Consider the following 16,399-nt stretch of genomic DNA (forward strand, 5'->3'; position numbering starts at 1 on the left):
TTCTCAATCATTAGGGATCTGCCCTCATGGCCTAATCACCTCCCAGGGGACACAAACCTTCAGACCATAACAGACATTCGAAAAGTATGGAAAACCATACTTTTCTTTTCTTTTTTGGTAAGGAAGATTGGCCCTGAGCTGACATCTGTTGCCAATCTTCTTCTTTTTTTTCCTTCCCCAAAGCCCCAGTACATAGTTGTATATCCTAGTTGTAGGTCATTCTGGTTCTTCTACGCAGGCCTCCACCACAGCATGGCTTGATGACTGGTGTGTGGGTCTGCGCCTGGGATCCAAACTGGTGAACTCTGGGCCTCCCAAGTGGAGCACAGGAACTTAACCACTCAGCCCCAGGGTCGCCTCGCTTAACAGTTTTCTAGTTCTCAACATGGTAGATTCATCCCTTTATGATCCTCATGGGCTTTTAGGATCATCAATGAAGCGATATCAGGGGCATACATGTTAACGTTTACATCTGACACATCAGTTTACCTACTTGTACAAGGATTTACTACCCACAAGAAAAACGTAATTATACTGAAAATAACAGTTTCCTTTTTTTTTTTTTTTTTTTTGCACTTTTCATGGTTCTAGTCTTTCCAAAGTGAAGCAGGATTTTGAGTAATGTCTTCAGTGTGGTTATCTACCTGGATTTTTATGCAAAAGAAAAAAAAATCGAACTTCTCTGTGATAGTGGAGAAGAGAAGGAGAGGCAGGTGCCTGGGCAGAAAGTCGCAGAACACCCGAGGTTAGACTGGTGTGGCTGTATGGTTGGGTGTTACAGAGGATGGGCCAGCCCACGAAAGTGCTGGAATGCCGCATCGTTAGAAAACCAGAGCCATCCTTAAGTTGTGTAATCAAAGGATAGGATTTCCTTATTTCTGTTTCCGAATGTGACAGACGCTTCTCTTCTCTAGTGGGGAGGTGTGGATGCGCCAGGAGGCATCTGTGGGGAAGGTAGGCAGTTGTGCGCAGGCGCCGTGGACCATGCTGGCTCCACGTGAACTAGGGGCCTACGCAAAAGCGCTCTGGGGCCACGGCTTAGGGCTGGGGGGAGGCCCGGGGTGGGCTGCGGGCTTAGGGTGGGCTGTGGTCGGGGGGGCTTGAGGGGCCTGGCGACCGTTGCAGCGCGTTAGGGTCTGTGAAGCATGGCTGGGGAAATGTTCCTTATTAATCCCCGCCTTTAGCGTCCTCAGCAGCCCTGCCGGGTTAATGCAGGGGCTCTGAGCCAGGCAGGGGTTCCTTCAACGACCCGAGGGGCAGCAGAAAGGGGCAGAGCCGGGGGGATGGCCCGTGTCCCCAGTTTGGCTCCAGAGCAACGTGTGCAGGAGCAAGTGCTATGGGCCAAGGCGTTGCTTACCAGTGGGCTGATTTTAATCTGTTATTCTTTCATTTTTTCCTTGTCTTGCGTACATGTGTCCGCAAATGCCCTCCAATATTTGTCATTACTTATTGTTTCTGCCTTGTTTATAAATGGAAATGTGACTTTAAAGTAAATATAAGTATTACGGTTTTTAAATTCTCATGTGGACCGTAGCATATAGAAATGTATAGCTGGATCAAGGGAGGGCTGGACGTCCGTGGGTAAAATGCCCTCCTCGGGGCATCGCAAGGGGCGCGATAACGGGAGTAGTAAAGACAGCGGGAGATGCACCACGGGGCCTGAGGGGCTCGTGTTTCAGAGCTGGTCTGCTGTGTACTTGCTCCAAGACCTGGGGCACAAGAGGATTCCGTTTTTTTCTTGAGATGCGTATATTAATATTAATCTTTATAGCTTTTATGGATGATGAAATAATATGGTGGAAGCACTTTGTAGGTAAATACCGTGACTATGATACAGAAATAGAAATACCTGAGGAAACTTTTCATAATAATAAATACTCATCAATAAATAAATTTCACACTCATAAATAAATTTCACACTCATAAATATTCCATATTTATTATTCATGAGAATAAATACTTCACATTATATAGAAGTGTATAGAGTTGGGAGCTAGTGGTAATGCAAGGTGGGATATGATTAGTTGTTGAATACGTTTACAAAGTGCAAGTGTAAGAAGATATATTACTATATCTGTCTGTCCTATTGGTTCTGTTTCTCTGGAGACCCTAATCCAGTTAGACACATGGAGAAAGTCCAGCTCCCAAGGCCCAGATTCACAAAGATGCCTGAGACTGAAGCTGGACAAGAACAGAGGACACTGCCCTGCCCCACTCTGTGCCTCAAAAGCAATTAACAATTGACAAGCAGTTTTAATAACAAGTAACAAGCAGTGGCCTCTACCACAAGGGAGGGTCAGGCCTGGAGACACTGGGAGGCAGAGTTGTGCAGAGATGACTGGAAGCTGAAGGCGGGCAAAGCAGGAACACTGAGTAAAACCTTATGGCATCTGAGTGCCCACCCTAAGCACAGGCAACTCTCGGGAAATACAAGCCTAAGGTGCACAAAGGGAACCATAGCAACAACCCCCACCAGCTCCCCTCCTGGGTAGACTGACTCAAACCCCATGCTCACAGCCAGACAGGAGAAACGGGATTCCACTTCTAGGCACAAATACTATTTATCTCAGTTTCTACTTTCCTTCTACACATGATGTGTATAATTTAATAAAATTATGAAACATTCAAAAAAAGCAAGAAAAAAATTGTACATTACCAAAAGACCAAGCAATCAACAGGCCAGACTCAGAAACAGTCCAGAAGTTGGACAAGGATTTTAAAATAACGAGGACTGAATAAAATATGTGGGTAACATGAACTACAAGAAGGGGAATTTCAAGAGAGAGACGAAAACCATGAGTCAAAAATCAGTGGCAGGGATCCAAAGCCCTGTCGGAGATGAAGTCTTCCTGAGCAGGGATATCAGTAGACTCAGCACAGTTGACGAAGGAATCAGTGAACTTGAAGACGGGTGGAGAGAAAGTCCCCACACTGAAACAAAAGCTAAAAATGAGGGAGAAAAAGAAACAGAACAGAATATCCAAGAGCTGTAGACAATATCAAACGGATTAACATACGTATAACTGAAGGCCCAGAAGGAGAAAGGAGAGGACATGCAGAAGAAATACGTGAAGAGATTTGGTCGAGACTCTTCTAAAAATAATGAAAGACACCAAGCCACAGGTCCAAGAATCACAGAGAAGCCCGGGCGGAATAAACACAGAAGCAAGCAAACAAACAAAAGTCTAGACGCTTCATATCCACACTGTTAAAACCAAAGATAAAGACAAAAACTTAGAAATAACCAGGGGAGGGGCCGTCCAGTGGTGTAGTGGTTAAGTTCGTGTGCTCCGCTTCAGTGGCCTGGGCTTCGAATCCCAAGCATGGACCTAAACGTAGCTCATCAAGCCATGCTGTGGCGGCATCTCACAGACAAAGTAGAGAAAGATTGGAAACAGATGTTAGCTCAGCAACAATCTTCCTCACCAAAAAATAAAAAATAAAAATAAAAAAAATAACCAGGGAAAAAGACGTTATATTAGAGAAATAAATATTGTAATTACAGATGATTTCTTGTCAGAGCCTGCCATTCAGAAGACAATGGCGTGGCATCTTTATAATACTAAAGAACAAAAGTGTCAACCCAGATTTCTATAAACAACAGAAATTTCCTTCAAATATGAAGGTGAAATAAAGACTGTCCAGCTAAAAAAAGCTGAGATAATTCATTGTCAGCTTACCTGCGCTGAAAGAAATATTAGAAGAAGTTCTTCAGGCAGAAGGACTTAATGTGATACCAGACAGAAATCTTTATTTACATAAATTAAAAGCTCCAGAAATGACCAAAAGAAAGAAGATAAATATAAAGGACATTTTTCTTACATTTTATAGCTCTAAAAGATAATTGTGTAAAACAAAACTACTAATAACATATTAGGGAATTTACAGCATATGCAAAAGGCAAACATGACAACATGTGGGAGGGAGAAATTGCAACTATACTGTTGTATGTTTCTTAAACCACATGCGAAGTGGTCTAATATTATTTACAAGTTCACTGTGATAAATGGTCTAAACACCCCCTGAATAAAAAGCAGAGACTATAAGATAGGGTTAAAAATCAAGACCAATCTGTAGGCTATTTACAGGAAACTCACTGTAAATATAACAACTGGACTGGTTTTCGATTGCTGCCTAACAAATGACCTCAGACTTGGCAACTTAAAACAACATACGTTTGTTATCTCATGGTTTCTGTGGGTCAGAGGTCCGGGCACCAGCTTAACTGGGCCCTCTGCTCAGAGCTTCACAAAGCTTCAGTCAAGGGCTCAGCCACGCAGTGGTTCTCATCTGAAGCTCAGGGTCCTTTTCCAAATTCACTTGAGTTGTTAGCAGAATTGAGTTGTTTGTGCCTGTAGGACTGAGGTCCTCCCAGAGGCTCTACAGGCAGCCCCTCTTGATAGGCAGTTCACGGCATGGATATTTGCCTTCTGCAAAGTCAGCAGGAGAATCTCTGGCTTTTAAGGCTTTCTTGAGCAGGTCAGGTCCACCCAGTACACCCTCCCTTTTGACTAATTCAAAGCCAGCTGAGTAGGGACCCTAATTACATCTGGGGGTCTCTTCATCATTGCCATCTAAAGTGACCTCCATCCTATTCACAGGTCTGCCCCACTCAGAGGGAGAGGATTATCCAGGGCATGCACACGTGTAGAGGGGGATCGTGGGCCATCTTAGAATTCTGTCTACCAGAACAATACAGACAGGCTAAAAGTAAAAGAATTGGGAAAGAAAAACCATGAAAATACTAACGAAAGGAAAGCTGAATGGCTACATTGATAAAAAAGTAGTCTATAGAACAAGGAACCTTACTGAAGAGAAAGACAGACATTACATAAGGATACATGTGTTAATTTACCAGGAAGACACAATCCTAAAATTGTATGCACCTAAAATAGAGCTTCAAAAGACATGAAGTTAAAACTCAACAAATCAAAAGGATAAATAAACAGATCCTAAATTATAATTGCAGACTTTAAACCTCCTTTCTTAGTAATCAGTGAAACACCCAGGCAGAAAATCAGTAAGATTACAGAAGGTGTAAACAATACTTTTCCCTTAAGGTCAAGAAAAGGTCAGGCTGTCCATCCCAACCTCTCCAATTCAACATAGCAATGGCCATCCAGCCAGCGAAATGAGGCAAGGAAAGGAAATTAAAGTCATACAAATTGGAAGGGAAGTAATAAAGCTCTTTATTCAAAGATAACATGATTGTCTACATACAGAACTCCAAAGAGTCGAGAAAAAAAGATATTCTAGGACTAATGACTTAGCTTAGCAAAGTAGGAGAATACAAGGTCAACATGCAAAGATCAATGGTATTTCTGCAATGAACAACTGGAAAGTTGAATTAAATCATCAGTACCATCACAATAGCATTAAAAACCATAAAAACCACTTTGGGATAAATCTAAGATTTTTATGCTGAAAACTACAAATGTTGATTTTGAGAAAAATCTAAGACCAAAATAAACGGAGAGACAGACTATGTTCCTGGATAAGAAGATTCAATGTTATTAAGATGTCAGTTCTCCTTAATTTAATCTACAGAGCAATGCAATCTTAATCAAAATCTGAGTGGGACTTCTTGTAGATATTTACAGGCTGCTTTTAAAACTTATATAAAAAAAAAACAATGAAAAGTATTTTAAATAAGAAAAAGTTGGAGGATTTACCCTCCCTGATTGCAAGATTTACTATAAATCTGCAGTCATCATAACTCCAGGGTTTTGGTGAAGGTTAGACATATAGATCAATGAAACAGAATAGAGTCCAGAAATAGACCTCTGCAAATATGATCAATTAATTCTTAGCAAAACTTACAAAGTAATTCAATAGAGAAAGAATAGTCTTTTCAAGATATGGAGATGGAAAATTGACCTTCTACTTGTCAAGAATCTTGATGCATACCTCACACCATTTACTAAAATTAACTATGTGATTTTCTGAACAGCATTTCTCTCCTCTTGGTCTCAGTCTCCTTATCTGTAAAGTGACAGAAAAAAAAGGAAGGAAAAGAGCTATTCTAGATAAACTCTGAGATCCTTATCCTTTGCTTTCACCTCCTACACTGTATCCTTCTTATCTTTTGCATTCGTGAACCTCATTTATTCACTGGGTTAAACTTTCAATGAGCAACGTGTGCATGCAAGTCTCCCTGAGGCTAATGGCAGCAGAGGCCATGGGTGTCATGGAGAAGCTGCAGAAGGTCATGACCTCTTATGACTTCTTACGTTGTCACTGAACTGCTTCTGGCACCTCTTGTGCAAATCAACCCCCTTCACCCTCTCTGCAGTGGGTCGGTCTTGCATTCATTTTTTATCCTTGTCCAGGGCTGTGCTTCCCTTTCTCTGAAGAAGAATAAAATGTGACAAGTTTACTTTTCCTTTGGATAAAGGCAATTCAGTAACACAGGTGGTCACCCCAATTACCAGGTGAATTTAAGATGAACTCCGTGTGACAACTGGCGTCGTCAAGTTCTCTTACTTGGGGACTAGTAACGGTTTATCTCGAGACCATGTAAGTCGTGGGCGGCATCTGCTGGGCTGTCTGACAGGGTGGGATGTCCTTGTCTTTGCAATCTCTTCGAGGACTGTGATGTGACGCCACTCTAACACTTGTTCGATGACAAAACTGTTTCTTTCTCTTCTATTTTGGTGGAGAGGTTTTGTGGATTGGCGGGAGATTTAATGTCTTTTCCCCAACAAATCTTAGACAATCATTATTATGTGACTCTGAGCCTAAACTCAAAAGTCAACAGAAAGGAATCTGGAGATTCTCTGGGACAAGACTGGCTCCTGCCTAAGCCCACGCTGTGCTCTCCAGCTGGCTTTGCAACATAGTCGTTTTAAGTCCGTTGCTCTGGCCTTAAATGTGCAATCAGTTGACAAACCTAGGAGCTACAGCCCTGCTCCCAACCCGCGCCTAACAATCGACACACAAGCTCCAGTCCCAGTAAGGCCCCATGGGGCTTGTCTGTCAGATGGCACAGAAGGGGCAGCCAGCACACGGGGCCTGGGGAGCCCCTCAAAGTCACGTCCTCAGCGCTGTGCTTCCAGGCCCTTTGTGGACCAGCAGTGCCTTTCCTCCCTGGTAAGCAGGAACGTTCTGGAATCAGAGGATGGAGAAGGGGCCTGGGGAGTTGGGTGGTGCAGGTGCTCCTGCAACGGGTGCTGAGGGGAGCGGCTGGTGACCCACAAGAACTTTCCAGGGTCACAGGGGGCGTTTCTGAGCCCGAGGGATCCGTCACTGCCTGCACAGCCTCTTCCTCCGCATCTTGCTTATTCTAACAAGTCGCGAAAGGAAATGGGAGGGGGCCTGGCGGTCCGCGGGCTCTGACAGGAAGCGGCCGGTGCAGGGGGACGCGCACGCCCGCGCGCTCGCTGCTCCCGGGTCCGGTGCGCAGCCTTTCGCAGTCGACCCCAAGGGACGCGTCCTTGGCTGCGGGGAAGGGGGGGCGCTCCATAAGCGCCTTTTCTCCTCTTTCCCTGCTGCCAAGCCTGGAACCTTCGGCTTCACGCGCGCTTCCTCCTTCACTGCGTCCGCCCCGCCGCCTTCCCGACCCGCAGACCCGACGCGCCCCCCGCGCCCGGTAAGGGGACCCGGTGAGGGGCCCAGCGTCTGCGGGGGGGCGGAGAGCCCAGGGGTTAGTCCAGGCTGCTGACTTCTGGTGTGGTCCCACATGGGTTCCCATACTTCTGTGTTCGCCCAGCCTGAAAGTGGGCGATGACGGTGAGCGTTATGGGCAACAGCAGATTTCTAGGGGTGCAAAGCAGACTTGGAAACGCTCCCCCTGCGTTGCCAGCCCTCGAGCCACAGCGCTGCGGGCTTCTCCGTCCCATTGCCTACTTCTTAGCCGCTTGGTCTTCATGAGACTCTCAGGGTTTCATAAAGCTGGACCAGTGTTCTCCTGCCATTTAACAGATGAGAAGCGGAAACTCCCAAGGTGCCCGAGCGAGGTGGGGGCGCACTTCTCAGTTTTTCCCTCTTAACTTCTCATATCCCCCGCCCCAAGCTCTGCCATGCGCGGGGTCCCAGAGAGGCCTGGGCCTGCAGACAGGACCCTTAGGGCGCCATAGGCAAATGTGCGGTCATTATTTTCCCACCGCAGTGAGCCACATGTTCCAAACGGGGCCCCTCGGTGGACTTTGTTTTGTGATATTGATCTTCTGGAAACCACACATTCTCCCCCAAATGCCCCACACCTTTCCTATGACACGATGTGGACTTTGCTCTGTGGCAAACAGACTCATGTTCAGGGCGAATGGAAACAACCCCTTTGTCCGCCAGACCTTATGCGAGAGACGCGTCCCGAAATCACAATGACTAAACTGCCAAGCAAGTGACCGTACTCCTAGGGAGTACAGGGACGGGGACAGACGAGTGAAGGAGACACTCGTGAACAAGGCAGACAGGAAATATTTTTGTCTCTCCTCAGACAGCGTTAGAGAGCCTGCTTTCCCGGGGTTTGATAAAGTGAGGTATCGTCGTGAAGAAATCGGGCTCGCGTAATTGTAAAGTCAGAAGGTGCATTATGTCCCCTTGCTTCAGCCTCCCTAGTAACTGGGGCCTCCTGCCATCCTGTCAGATGCTGTGATCCTCTCTGCTTGCCCGCTGACTGCCGCTGTCTCACGACTCCGGGCCCCACGTAGGGGAAGATTAGTAGAATTTTTCTTCTGGAGAAGAATTCTGCCTCCATTCTCAGTTCTCTCGCTTTTACCTGCTCTGAGCCTGGCGCTGCCACACTCCTTCAGATCTGCAGTGCTTCCGCCAGGCTTCTCCTGAGCTTGGCTCAGTCCTCTTAATATTTTGTCTATGACTCCTGTTAGCATCTCCGTCAATATCCTGTCTGACTCCCTCTGGACACTTTGTAATTTGCTCATAGCTGCCTAAAACTCTATTCCTCAGTGGGACTCGGGTCTGCTCCTGCAGCCTGAGCCACGGGGAAGATGGTTCTGGAGAACTCCTGCCCCGCTCCTCGGATCACGTGATCTGAGTTCGATTGGTTTTTTGTGACAGCCCCATTGTTGCATTTGGGTCACACTAAGTCAAGTAAAAACACCAGGCTGTTTTAAACTGAAATACTTCCGTTCAGAACAGCTTCTGCTGCCTGCAATTTTATCTTTCTACTTATTTATTTATTGAAAAATATGTACTCAAGATTTTGCAGTACAATTCTCTGTGTTGGTTTTAGGGCTGGCCTCCAGCCTGTCAGTATCAGTCTGTGTCCTGACCATGGGCTGACAGCCTGGCGTGTGGTGTTCCAAGAGGCTTGTGGACTGACTTGGAACAACCTCTTTCCTCCTGTGGAATCAAGGAGAGTGTACAGGCAAAGCATCCATTTGTTGCCCTTAGCTCCACGGCAATTGTGTGACCTCGGGCAGGTCATTTCATGCTCAGTTTCCTAATATTTTAAATGTTAACACCTATCTTGATCACAGCACGGGGAATCTAGGAGAACAAGTGAAATAAAGGACGTGAAAGAACTTTGAAAGCTGTGAGCGACCGCACGGGGATCAGCACGATGGTGAAGTTCGTCACCAGCATCGTCAGCACGGTCATCGTCTTTACCGCATCGCTAGATTCATTCCAGCATATTTTCTGAGGTTTCCAAGCCTCAGAAATGTCACCTAAGGTAGAAAAGATGTCGGAGAATTTGAGCGGTTTTAGCAAAAGCGAAGATTTGGGGAATTCTCACCCACGGCTGGTGCCAGGGGGAGTTGGCACAGCCCTCTTGGAGTCAACTTGGCAGCGTGGAGTCAGCTGGGAAGTCTGTGTCCCAGGTGACCTGTTGCACCTGAGCACGAGGAGATCTGCGTGGGGGTGGTCGTGCAGCTTTGTTCATGGTGGCAGGCATTTATTTTGGAACAGCTTAAATGTTTGTTAACAAGTAATTGGATAAAATGTTACATAAATAATGTCATTTATGTAAAAGTTTAAAATACAAAAGCAGTGCTATATATTATCTATAGATACATGTGTATGTCGAAGCTTAAATACACAAATGGGAATGATACATAAAAACCTCAGAATATGGTTGCCTCTGAAGTGCAGGGGGAGGGAGAATGAGACCGGGGAGTAGAAAAAAATAAATGAAGTACACGGGGAATATTTAACTTTTTCAATCAAACAGTACAGCTGCAGGAAACATGCCAGCATCCTTACATTTGTTCGTTGCAGATGGTGGGTATTAGTTTTATAACTGTGTATTTCTCCACCTAAGAAGTTTGTCCCATAATGGGATAATCTTTAAAACTTAATAAATAAAACACACTCATAGAGTTCATCTTAATTATGATTGAATTTCACATGCTTGCCTTTTTTAACGTATGCGTACCCTTTCTAACACCGAGAAGAATGACACAATATCATGCCTCATTTGAATGAAACATTTATGCCAATGGTTGTGCCAATTTCTGGTTAAATCTGCTGTGATAGAAAAATGGTGATTATTGGGAGACCAGGATCTCAGAAGCTACTGGGAAAGACATTTGCTTGAAAACTGAAGAGGAAACGAGTTTATCTTGACTTTGTCCTGAGTGTTGATTCTTTCCCTTCAGACACAGCACCACCTTCTCTCCACCAGCTGCTCAGGGGGAGGGAGGAAGGTGGTCGTGCTCGGCCATCTTCCACTCCTTCCTCTCGTGGCACTCCTTGAAGGAGTCCTCGGCCCCAATTCCATCCTCCCATTGGAAGGTACATTGCACTTTCCTCTTTGCCACTAGAATATCCATCTGACACAAAGAGTTTCGGCCACTGGAAATTCCAAGTACTTTAAACAAATCAATGTCATTTACAGCAAGGCATTTTTTTCTCTATTCTACTATGTTTTCCTACTTTGATTCCAATAAAAAAATAATAATGATGTCCCACTCCTCGTTCCATAGAAGAATGCTTTGTCTTCATTTCATGCCTTTTCAAGTTGGATGGAGATAATCAACTGATTGGTTTCAAAATATTTCCTGCTTTCCTGTAAGCTGAGAAAAAAAGCAACAGTCAGTTGCCTTGCGTTAACATAACTTAGAATCGCCTGGTTAGCTTAAAGTTATTTGTAGACATTTGAAAGTAAAATATGAGTTAGAAAAATGAGCGGTGGAAATGGCTCATCTAAGGGTAATTATTCTTAGGAATCTGAACTGGAGGCATTCTCAGGCCTCACCGACTCCCATATGGACACTTGCTTTTCATTCCTTTCCTGTTTTGATTGCAGAAGAGAATGGAAGGGCTTCAGAGGAGCAGATATGGAACTATAGTTGAAGGTAAGAAAGCCTCGCAGGTCTCCGGAGCTGAGGGCAGCGGAGGAGTCCCTGTTCTCTGTCCGCCTGGCCCCCACCTCCAACACACGGATGGAAACCCACTTGTTTTAAACAGGAGGAGAAAAGGGCAACTGTCATTTATTCTCTCCCTTCCCCGTTGTCATCAATCCCGCTCACACGCGGCAGTGTGATGCTGCCCCTGCACACGATGTGGGAAATGTGGAAATGAAACTTCTGGTCTGAAGTTGGAGGATTTGAAACTGAATTGTGAAAATGTTTCTCCTTCCTTGTCTGCTCTCAGCTGAAGAAAAGGAAAAAAGTTCCCCATAGAGATTTCGTAACCGTGTTTGCTACAGAACATCCCAGAATGCTTTAGGAAAGGGAGGACCAACCCAGAATAGAAGGAATAGAGGAATAGACTTTCGGAGCCTAGAATGAATTTAAGATTCGTTTGGGCTCATAGGAGCTCAAGAAATCCTCGGCTCCTCACCCTCTGCATCCCTTCAAGATCTTAGCTCTTGGCTCAGTGTTGCCCTCTCCAGCACCACTTTATTTTAATAATTTCCTGTGATTCAATCATCCAGATAGATGATCTTTCCAACACATGTACATTTAATGGTCTTATCTTCCACTCGTCTTCAGCCACCCATGCAGAGTCATCTCCCAGACTTGTCCTTGACATTAACTGTGACCTCTGTCATCTCAATTTCTAGCATCCAACCCCCCACCCAAAGGGCAGAGACCCAGGGACATTCAGCTGGTCCTGGGTGGGAGGTCACTCCAGCTCTGACATTGGAGACTCCCTTTACCCCCAAGGTTCGGATGTGTGTGTCGAGCACTTCTATATGCATGTGCCTGGGAATTTGTGAGTGGAAAAGAGGTGATAATATTTTCTCAGTGCCTTCCCATCCTCTGCCTTCTTCTAATCTCACATTTATTTAGTGTGACACTGGCCTAGGCACCGTCCACGGAAAAGCACAGGGACCACTTTTCTTTCAGAAAAACTGTATTTTCCCAGGTGTAGATGAGATGCTTGGAGCAGCCTCCTTAGCGTAGCACTTCTTACTCCGGGCTGTGGGTCCAGATGTGGACCCCCTGTGATCCAATAACTCCTAACGTTGGATCAAACTTTTGGATGTGTTTAGATGTGAATGTTTTCCTGGGGACAGATTCACAGCTTTCATGAGCTATCATGAAGGTCTGTAATGTAAAACTCTTAAAAATCACTAACTTGGGAAGATCCAAAAATTCTTTGTTTGTAGACAGAGGAGAAGATAACCAGTTTGGAACGTCGTCCTCATTGAGGATCCTCCTGGTGGGCAAAACAGGCAGCGGGAAGAGCGCCACAGGGAACAGCATCCTCTGCCAGCCAGCGTTTGAGTCCAGGCTGGCGGCCCAGTCCGTGACCAGGACAGTCCAGAAGGCGACAGGCACCTGGAATGGGAGGAACATTCTGGTGGTTGACACGCCCTCCATCTTTGAGGCCAAGGCCCAGACCCAAGAGACCTACAAGGACATTGGGGACTGCTACCTGCTCTCGGCCCCAGGGCCCCACGTGCTGCTGCTGGTGACCCAGCTGGGGCGCTTCACTGCCCAGGACACGCTGGCGGTGAGGAGAGTGAAGGAGGTCTTTGGGGCAGGAGCCGTGAGACACATGGTCGTCCTCTTCACCCACAAGGAGGACTTAGGGGGCGACTCCCTGGACGAGTATGTAGCGAACACGGACAACCACAGCCTGAGGAGCCTGGTCCAGGAGTGCGGGAGGAGGTACTGCGCCTTCAACAACCGGGCCACCGGGGAGGAGCAGAGGGAGCAGCTGGCCCAGCTGATGGCCGTGATCGAGAGGCTGGAGAAGGAGCGCGAGGGCGCCTTCCACAGCAATGACCTCTTCTTTGACGCACAGATGCTCCAGCGAGAGGGGGCTGGGGTGGGTGGAGGAGACCACAGGCGCTACCTGGCCAGGGTGCAGTTGCAGGTGGAGAAGCAGAGGCGAGACCTGACAGAGAGCGAGAGTAACTGGGTGCTCAAGGCGCTCCTCAGAGCCAAGAACTGGATGCTTGCTCACCGTGGAATATCTGCTGTTATTGTCATATGCACTTTGATTTTTCTTGCTGTTTTAATTTACTTGTGTATTTCTCATGGACACTGAGCATTTTCAGATGAGTTCTAAATCAGTTTTTTTTTTAGTCACCATCTCTGTCTGTTTGTAGGGTACTTTATTTGCTTTTTACATAATTTCACTTTCAATTTCTCCTCCTTGCATCAAACATGTCATCCATTTTCTTCAAGTGCTTTTAGGTAAATAAAATCCAAAGGAAAAAAGTATTTTCCTTTTTTGCTTTGCTAACAATTGTGAGGGTAGATACTAAACACACTGGATGCTGTCCTGACTGTTCAGGGGCCTGCAGGGGCAGGGGGAGTGGACGGGGACACCGTGTGAACGCCTTGCCTCTGGGCTCCCCTTTGCCAGGCTTGCCACTGAGGGCCAAATAGGTTCCATCAAAAACTGATAGCACCATTCCTTATTTCACGCAGAAACATACTCAGATTCCATCATAGGTTGTAAAAGATGACACCCCATCCCCATCCCCACCCACACAAGAGAGAAGAGGACATTCTGGGGGGAATTGTGGAGGAGGGCAGAGGCTGGAAAGAAGGGCCAGAGGAGCCCTGGACTGGGCCGGGAGCAGAGAACAGGAGTCCCAGCGGCAGGATGGGCCGCGCCTGGGGGAAAGACGAGTTGGTCAAGGGAAAGAAAGAAACTCAACTTCTCAGAGCAGGGCAAGGCAAGGCCAGAGCTTGGGTCTTCCAGGCTCAGCCGACCATGTGGTCTCGGTTGCAGCTGCTCAGCTCTACCCTGGTCGTGCAAAAGCCACCGTGGACGAGACATGCGTGAGGTGTGAGGCTGCGTTCCCATAAAACTTGGAACCCTGAAATTTGGATTTCATGTAACTTTCATATGTGGCGGTGAAGTGTCATTCTTCTTTTGATTTCTTCATTTAAAAATGAGAAAGCCCTTCTCAGCTCACAGGCTGTACAAACAGGCGGCAGGGTGGATTTGGGCCAAGGACTGAAGTTTGCGGACCCCTGTCATAGAGTAGACGTCCATTGTTGGTGGCGCTGCGTCGTGGTGCAGCACCTTTAACCCCGAACACAGTCCAATCATGTGCCATCTGTGGGAATCTGGGGAAAGGGTGGTGTTCCGCATTTCAGTGGTGGTGAAGAGAAGAGGACAGACACTGGGGTGAAATCTGAGCAGAGGTGCGAATTCAGTGGGAACGGGAGGTCCCGGGGTGGCCCCTTTCCCACCCTCTCCTTCTTTTTGGAAGCTGCCCCCCATCCTCTGCTCCTTTGTACCCCATAGGGGAGACCTGCCATCGTCCCAGGCAGCCTGTGACTGGATGGGTCAGTGATTAACTCCAGAGTGTGTCTCAGGAACTCGACCATGACACCCAAGTGTCATTCTCCAAACCTCCATCAGTGTGAAGAGTGCCATGTTGATCGCAACAGCTCCCTCACAGAGCTGATTGCAAACATGTGCGGGTGTGCTATGTATAAGCCCCTCAGACCCTCGGAACCCTAAGGAGCTCTGAGTGCTCAGCCCGAGGACTGCCTCCTAGAGGCAGTCTTCCCGAATTGTCCAGCCTTACGTGGTCTCCCCTCCCTTGGCTTAATTCAGTCCAGCTGCACAGACATTTGTTACATGCGCACTGATTGTCAGGTTCTGCACTCGGCACCAGGAATGTAAGATAAATAACACAAGGTTCCTGCTCCACGAAAGCAGGGGAGCGCTAGAGGGATGAAGCCATGTAAAACTGGGGTGGAAGGGAAATTCCCTTGGAGGTAAAGTGTCAGCCAAAAGGAGAGCACCAGGCTCAGCAGAGGCTCCCTGGATGGGGTGGTGCTTGAGCTGAGGAGGAGCCTGCTGGCCTCTCTGGACTCACTTCAGGCTGGGGGAGGCCACAGTCAGGGAGGGAATGAGAATCAGCTCTGGGAGGAGGGGAGCAGAGAGGGGGGGCGGGGAGGGGCCTGTGCGGCACCCTCAGACCTCAGACCTCGAAGGCTGTCTCACAGAGAACAGGAAGTCACTGGAGGCTTTCAAGCAGGTTAGGATAGTTTAGGAAGACCCCGTGGCGGAAACGTGGCAGCTGGGTTATATAAATGCAAGCCTGGGGACAGAATAACATTTGGAAAAACAGAATTCATCCCCGCGATCAGGGCCTGAGCTGTAGCAATAGGAATGGGGACAGAGAGGAAGGACACACTGAGACACTGAGGAGGTGGAATCAATACAATGTCATCACGGGCAGCAGTATTGGGGTGGGAACCAGTTTTTGTCTTGGGACCCCTGTAAGGTGTGGCCCGGACCTTCACTGCCCTGGGCCTTCAGAGGGAGAGTGTGCTGAGCAGAGGAAGGCAAAGACTTAGGGTCTGGCCATGCCGGCCTTGAAGCCCTCTGGGCCACCGTTCCAGTCGTCAAGGACATGGTTGGTGATGGGTCTCATCCTCCCTCCAGGGAAGGCATAAAGCAGAACCAGGTGTAGACTCGGCCCAAGTCAGTCTCGGGGAGCAGGATGAGGATGGCCTCCCTCCAGGGGCGGAGACGGTCCCGTCCAGGCCTCCCCGGGATGTGGGGCACCAGCAGGGCATCTCTTTCATCACAAGCAGTGCTGCTGGGAATCCAGATGACGCTCCACCATGGCCGATTTCTAGGGGGAGTCAAGCTGGAGAGTTAACCTAGAGATGTTTGACAGCAGAGCAGGAGAGAGGGGTTGTCAACCCTTCCCTCAGACATGGACGTTCACCAAAATAGTCCCTGGAAGGTGCTCAAAGGTAGCTCTGTTTCTCCCCAAAACAGTAAAGGAAGCACACAGAAAACCCGCCCAGAGGCGGCCACACTTTCCCCCCGCCTCTCACTGTCACTCTTCAAAATAATCCAGCTAAAAGGGGTTCCACTTCATTCGGGATTCAGTGAGGGCCTACTACCCAGCGGACACTTTAGCAGCAGAGGGAGGTCCTTCCTGATTCTGGGAACAAGAACAGAGAGGTCTGTTCATTTACTTCCTCGGAGGAAGCGTCAGAGCGGGAAGTTCTGACAGATTTAAGGAGTTTGTAAAGGAATATGGAGAACTCTTCTTTAGTGCAAA

At 47.4% G+C, this 16,399-nt stretch overlaps 1 protein-coding gene across 3 annotated transcripts; it reads left to right on the forward strand.

The window, feature by feature from the left end:
• Window positions 1-7,237: 7,237 nt before the first annotated feature.
• LOC138915136 (GTPase IMAP family member 5-like) lies at window positions 7,238-13,447 on the forward strand. 3 transcript variants are annotated; one of them, XM_070266045.1, is made up of 5 exons: window positions 7,280-7,588; window positions 9,438-9,631; window positions 10,557-10,692; window positions 11,207-11,255; window positions 12,515-13,447. In XM_070266045.1, exons 4-5 carry the CDS (start codon window positions 11,213-11,215, stop codon window positions 13,399-13,401), a joined length of 930 nt encoding a protein of 309 aa, XP_070122146.1. In that variant the 5' UTR covers window positions 7,280-7,588; window positions 9,438-9,631; window positions 10,557-10,692; window positions 11,207-11,212; the 3' UTR covers window positions 13,402-13,447. The 3 variants fall into 3 exon arrangements, with proteins under 3 accessions (XP_070122147.1, XP_070122145.1, XP_070122146.1); XM_070266044.1 differs by lacking the exon at window positions 10,557-10,692 and having other exon boundaries at window positions 7,276-7,588; XM_070266046.1 differs by lacking the exons at window positions 9,438-9,631; window positions 10,557-10,692 and having other exon boundaries at window positions 7,238-7,588.
• Window positions 13,448-16,399: the final 2,952 nt, after the last annotated feature.

The sequence above is a fragment of the Equus caballus genome, chromosome 4 (assembly GCF_041296265.1).
Source record: "Equus caballus isolate H_3958 breed thoroughbred chromosome 4, TB-T2T, whole genome shotgun sequence".
In the NCBI taxonomy this organism is placed as follows: domain Eukaryota; kingdom Metazoa; phylum Chordata; class Mammalia; order Perissodactyla; family Equidae; genus Equus; species Equus caballus.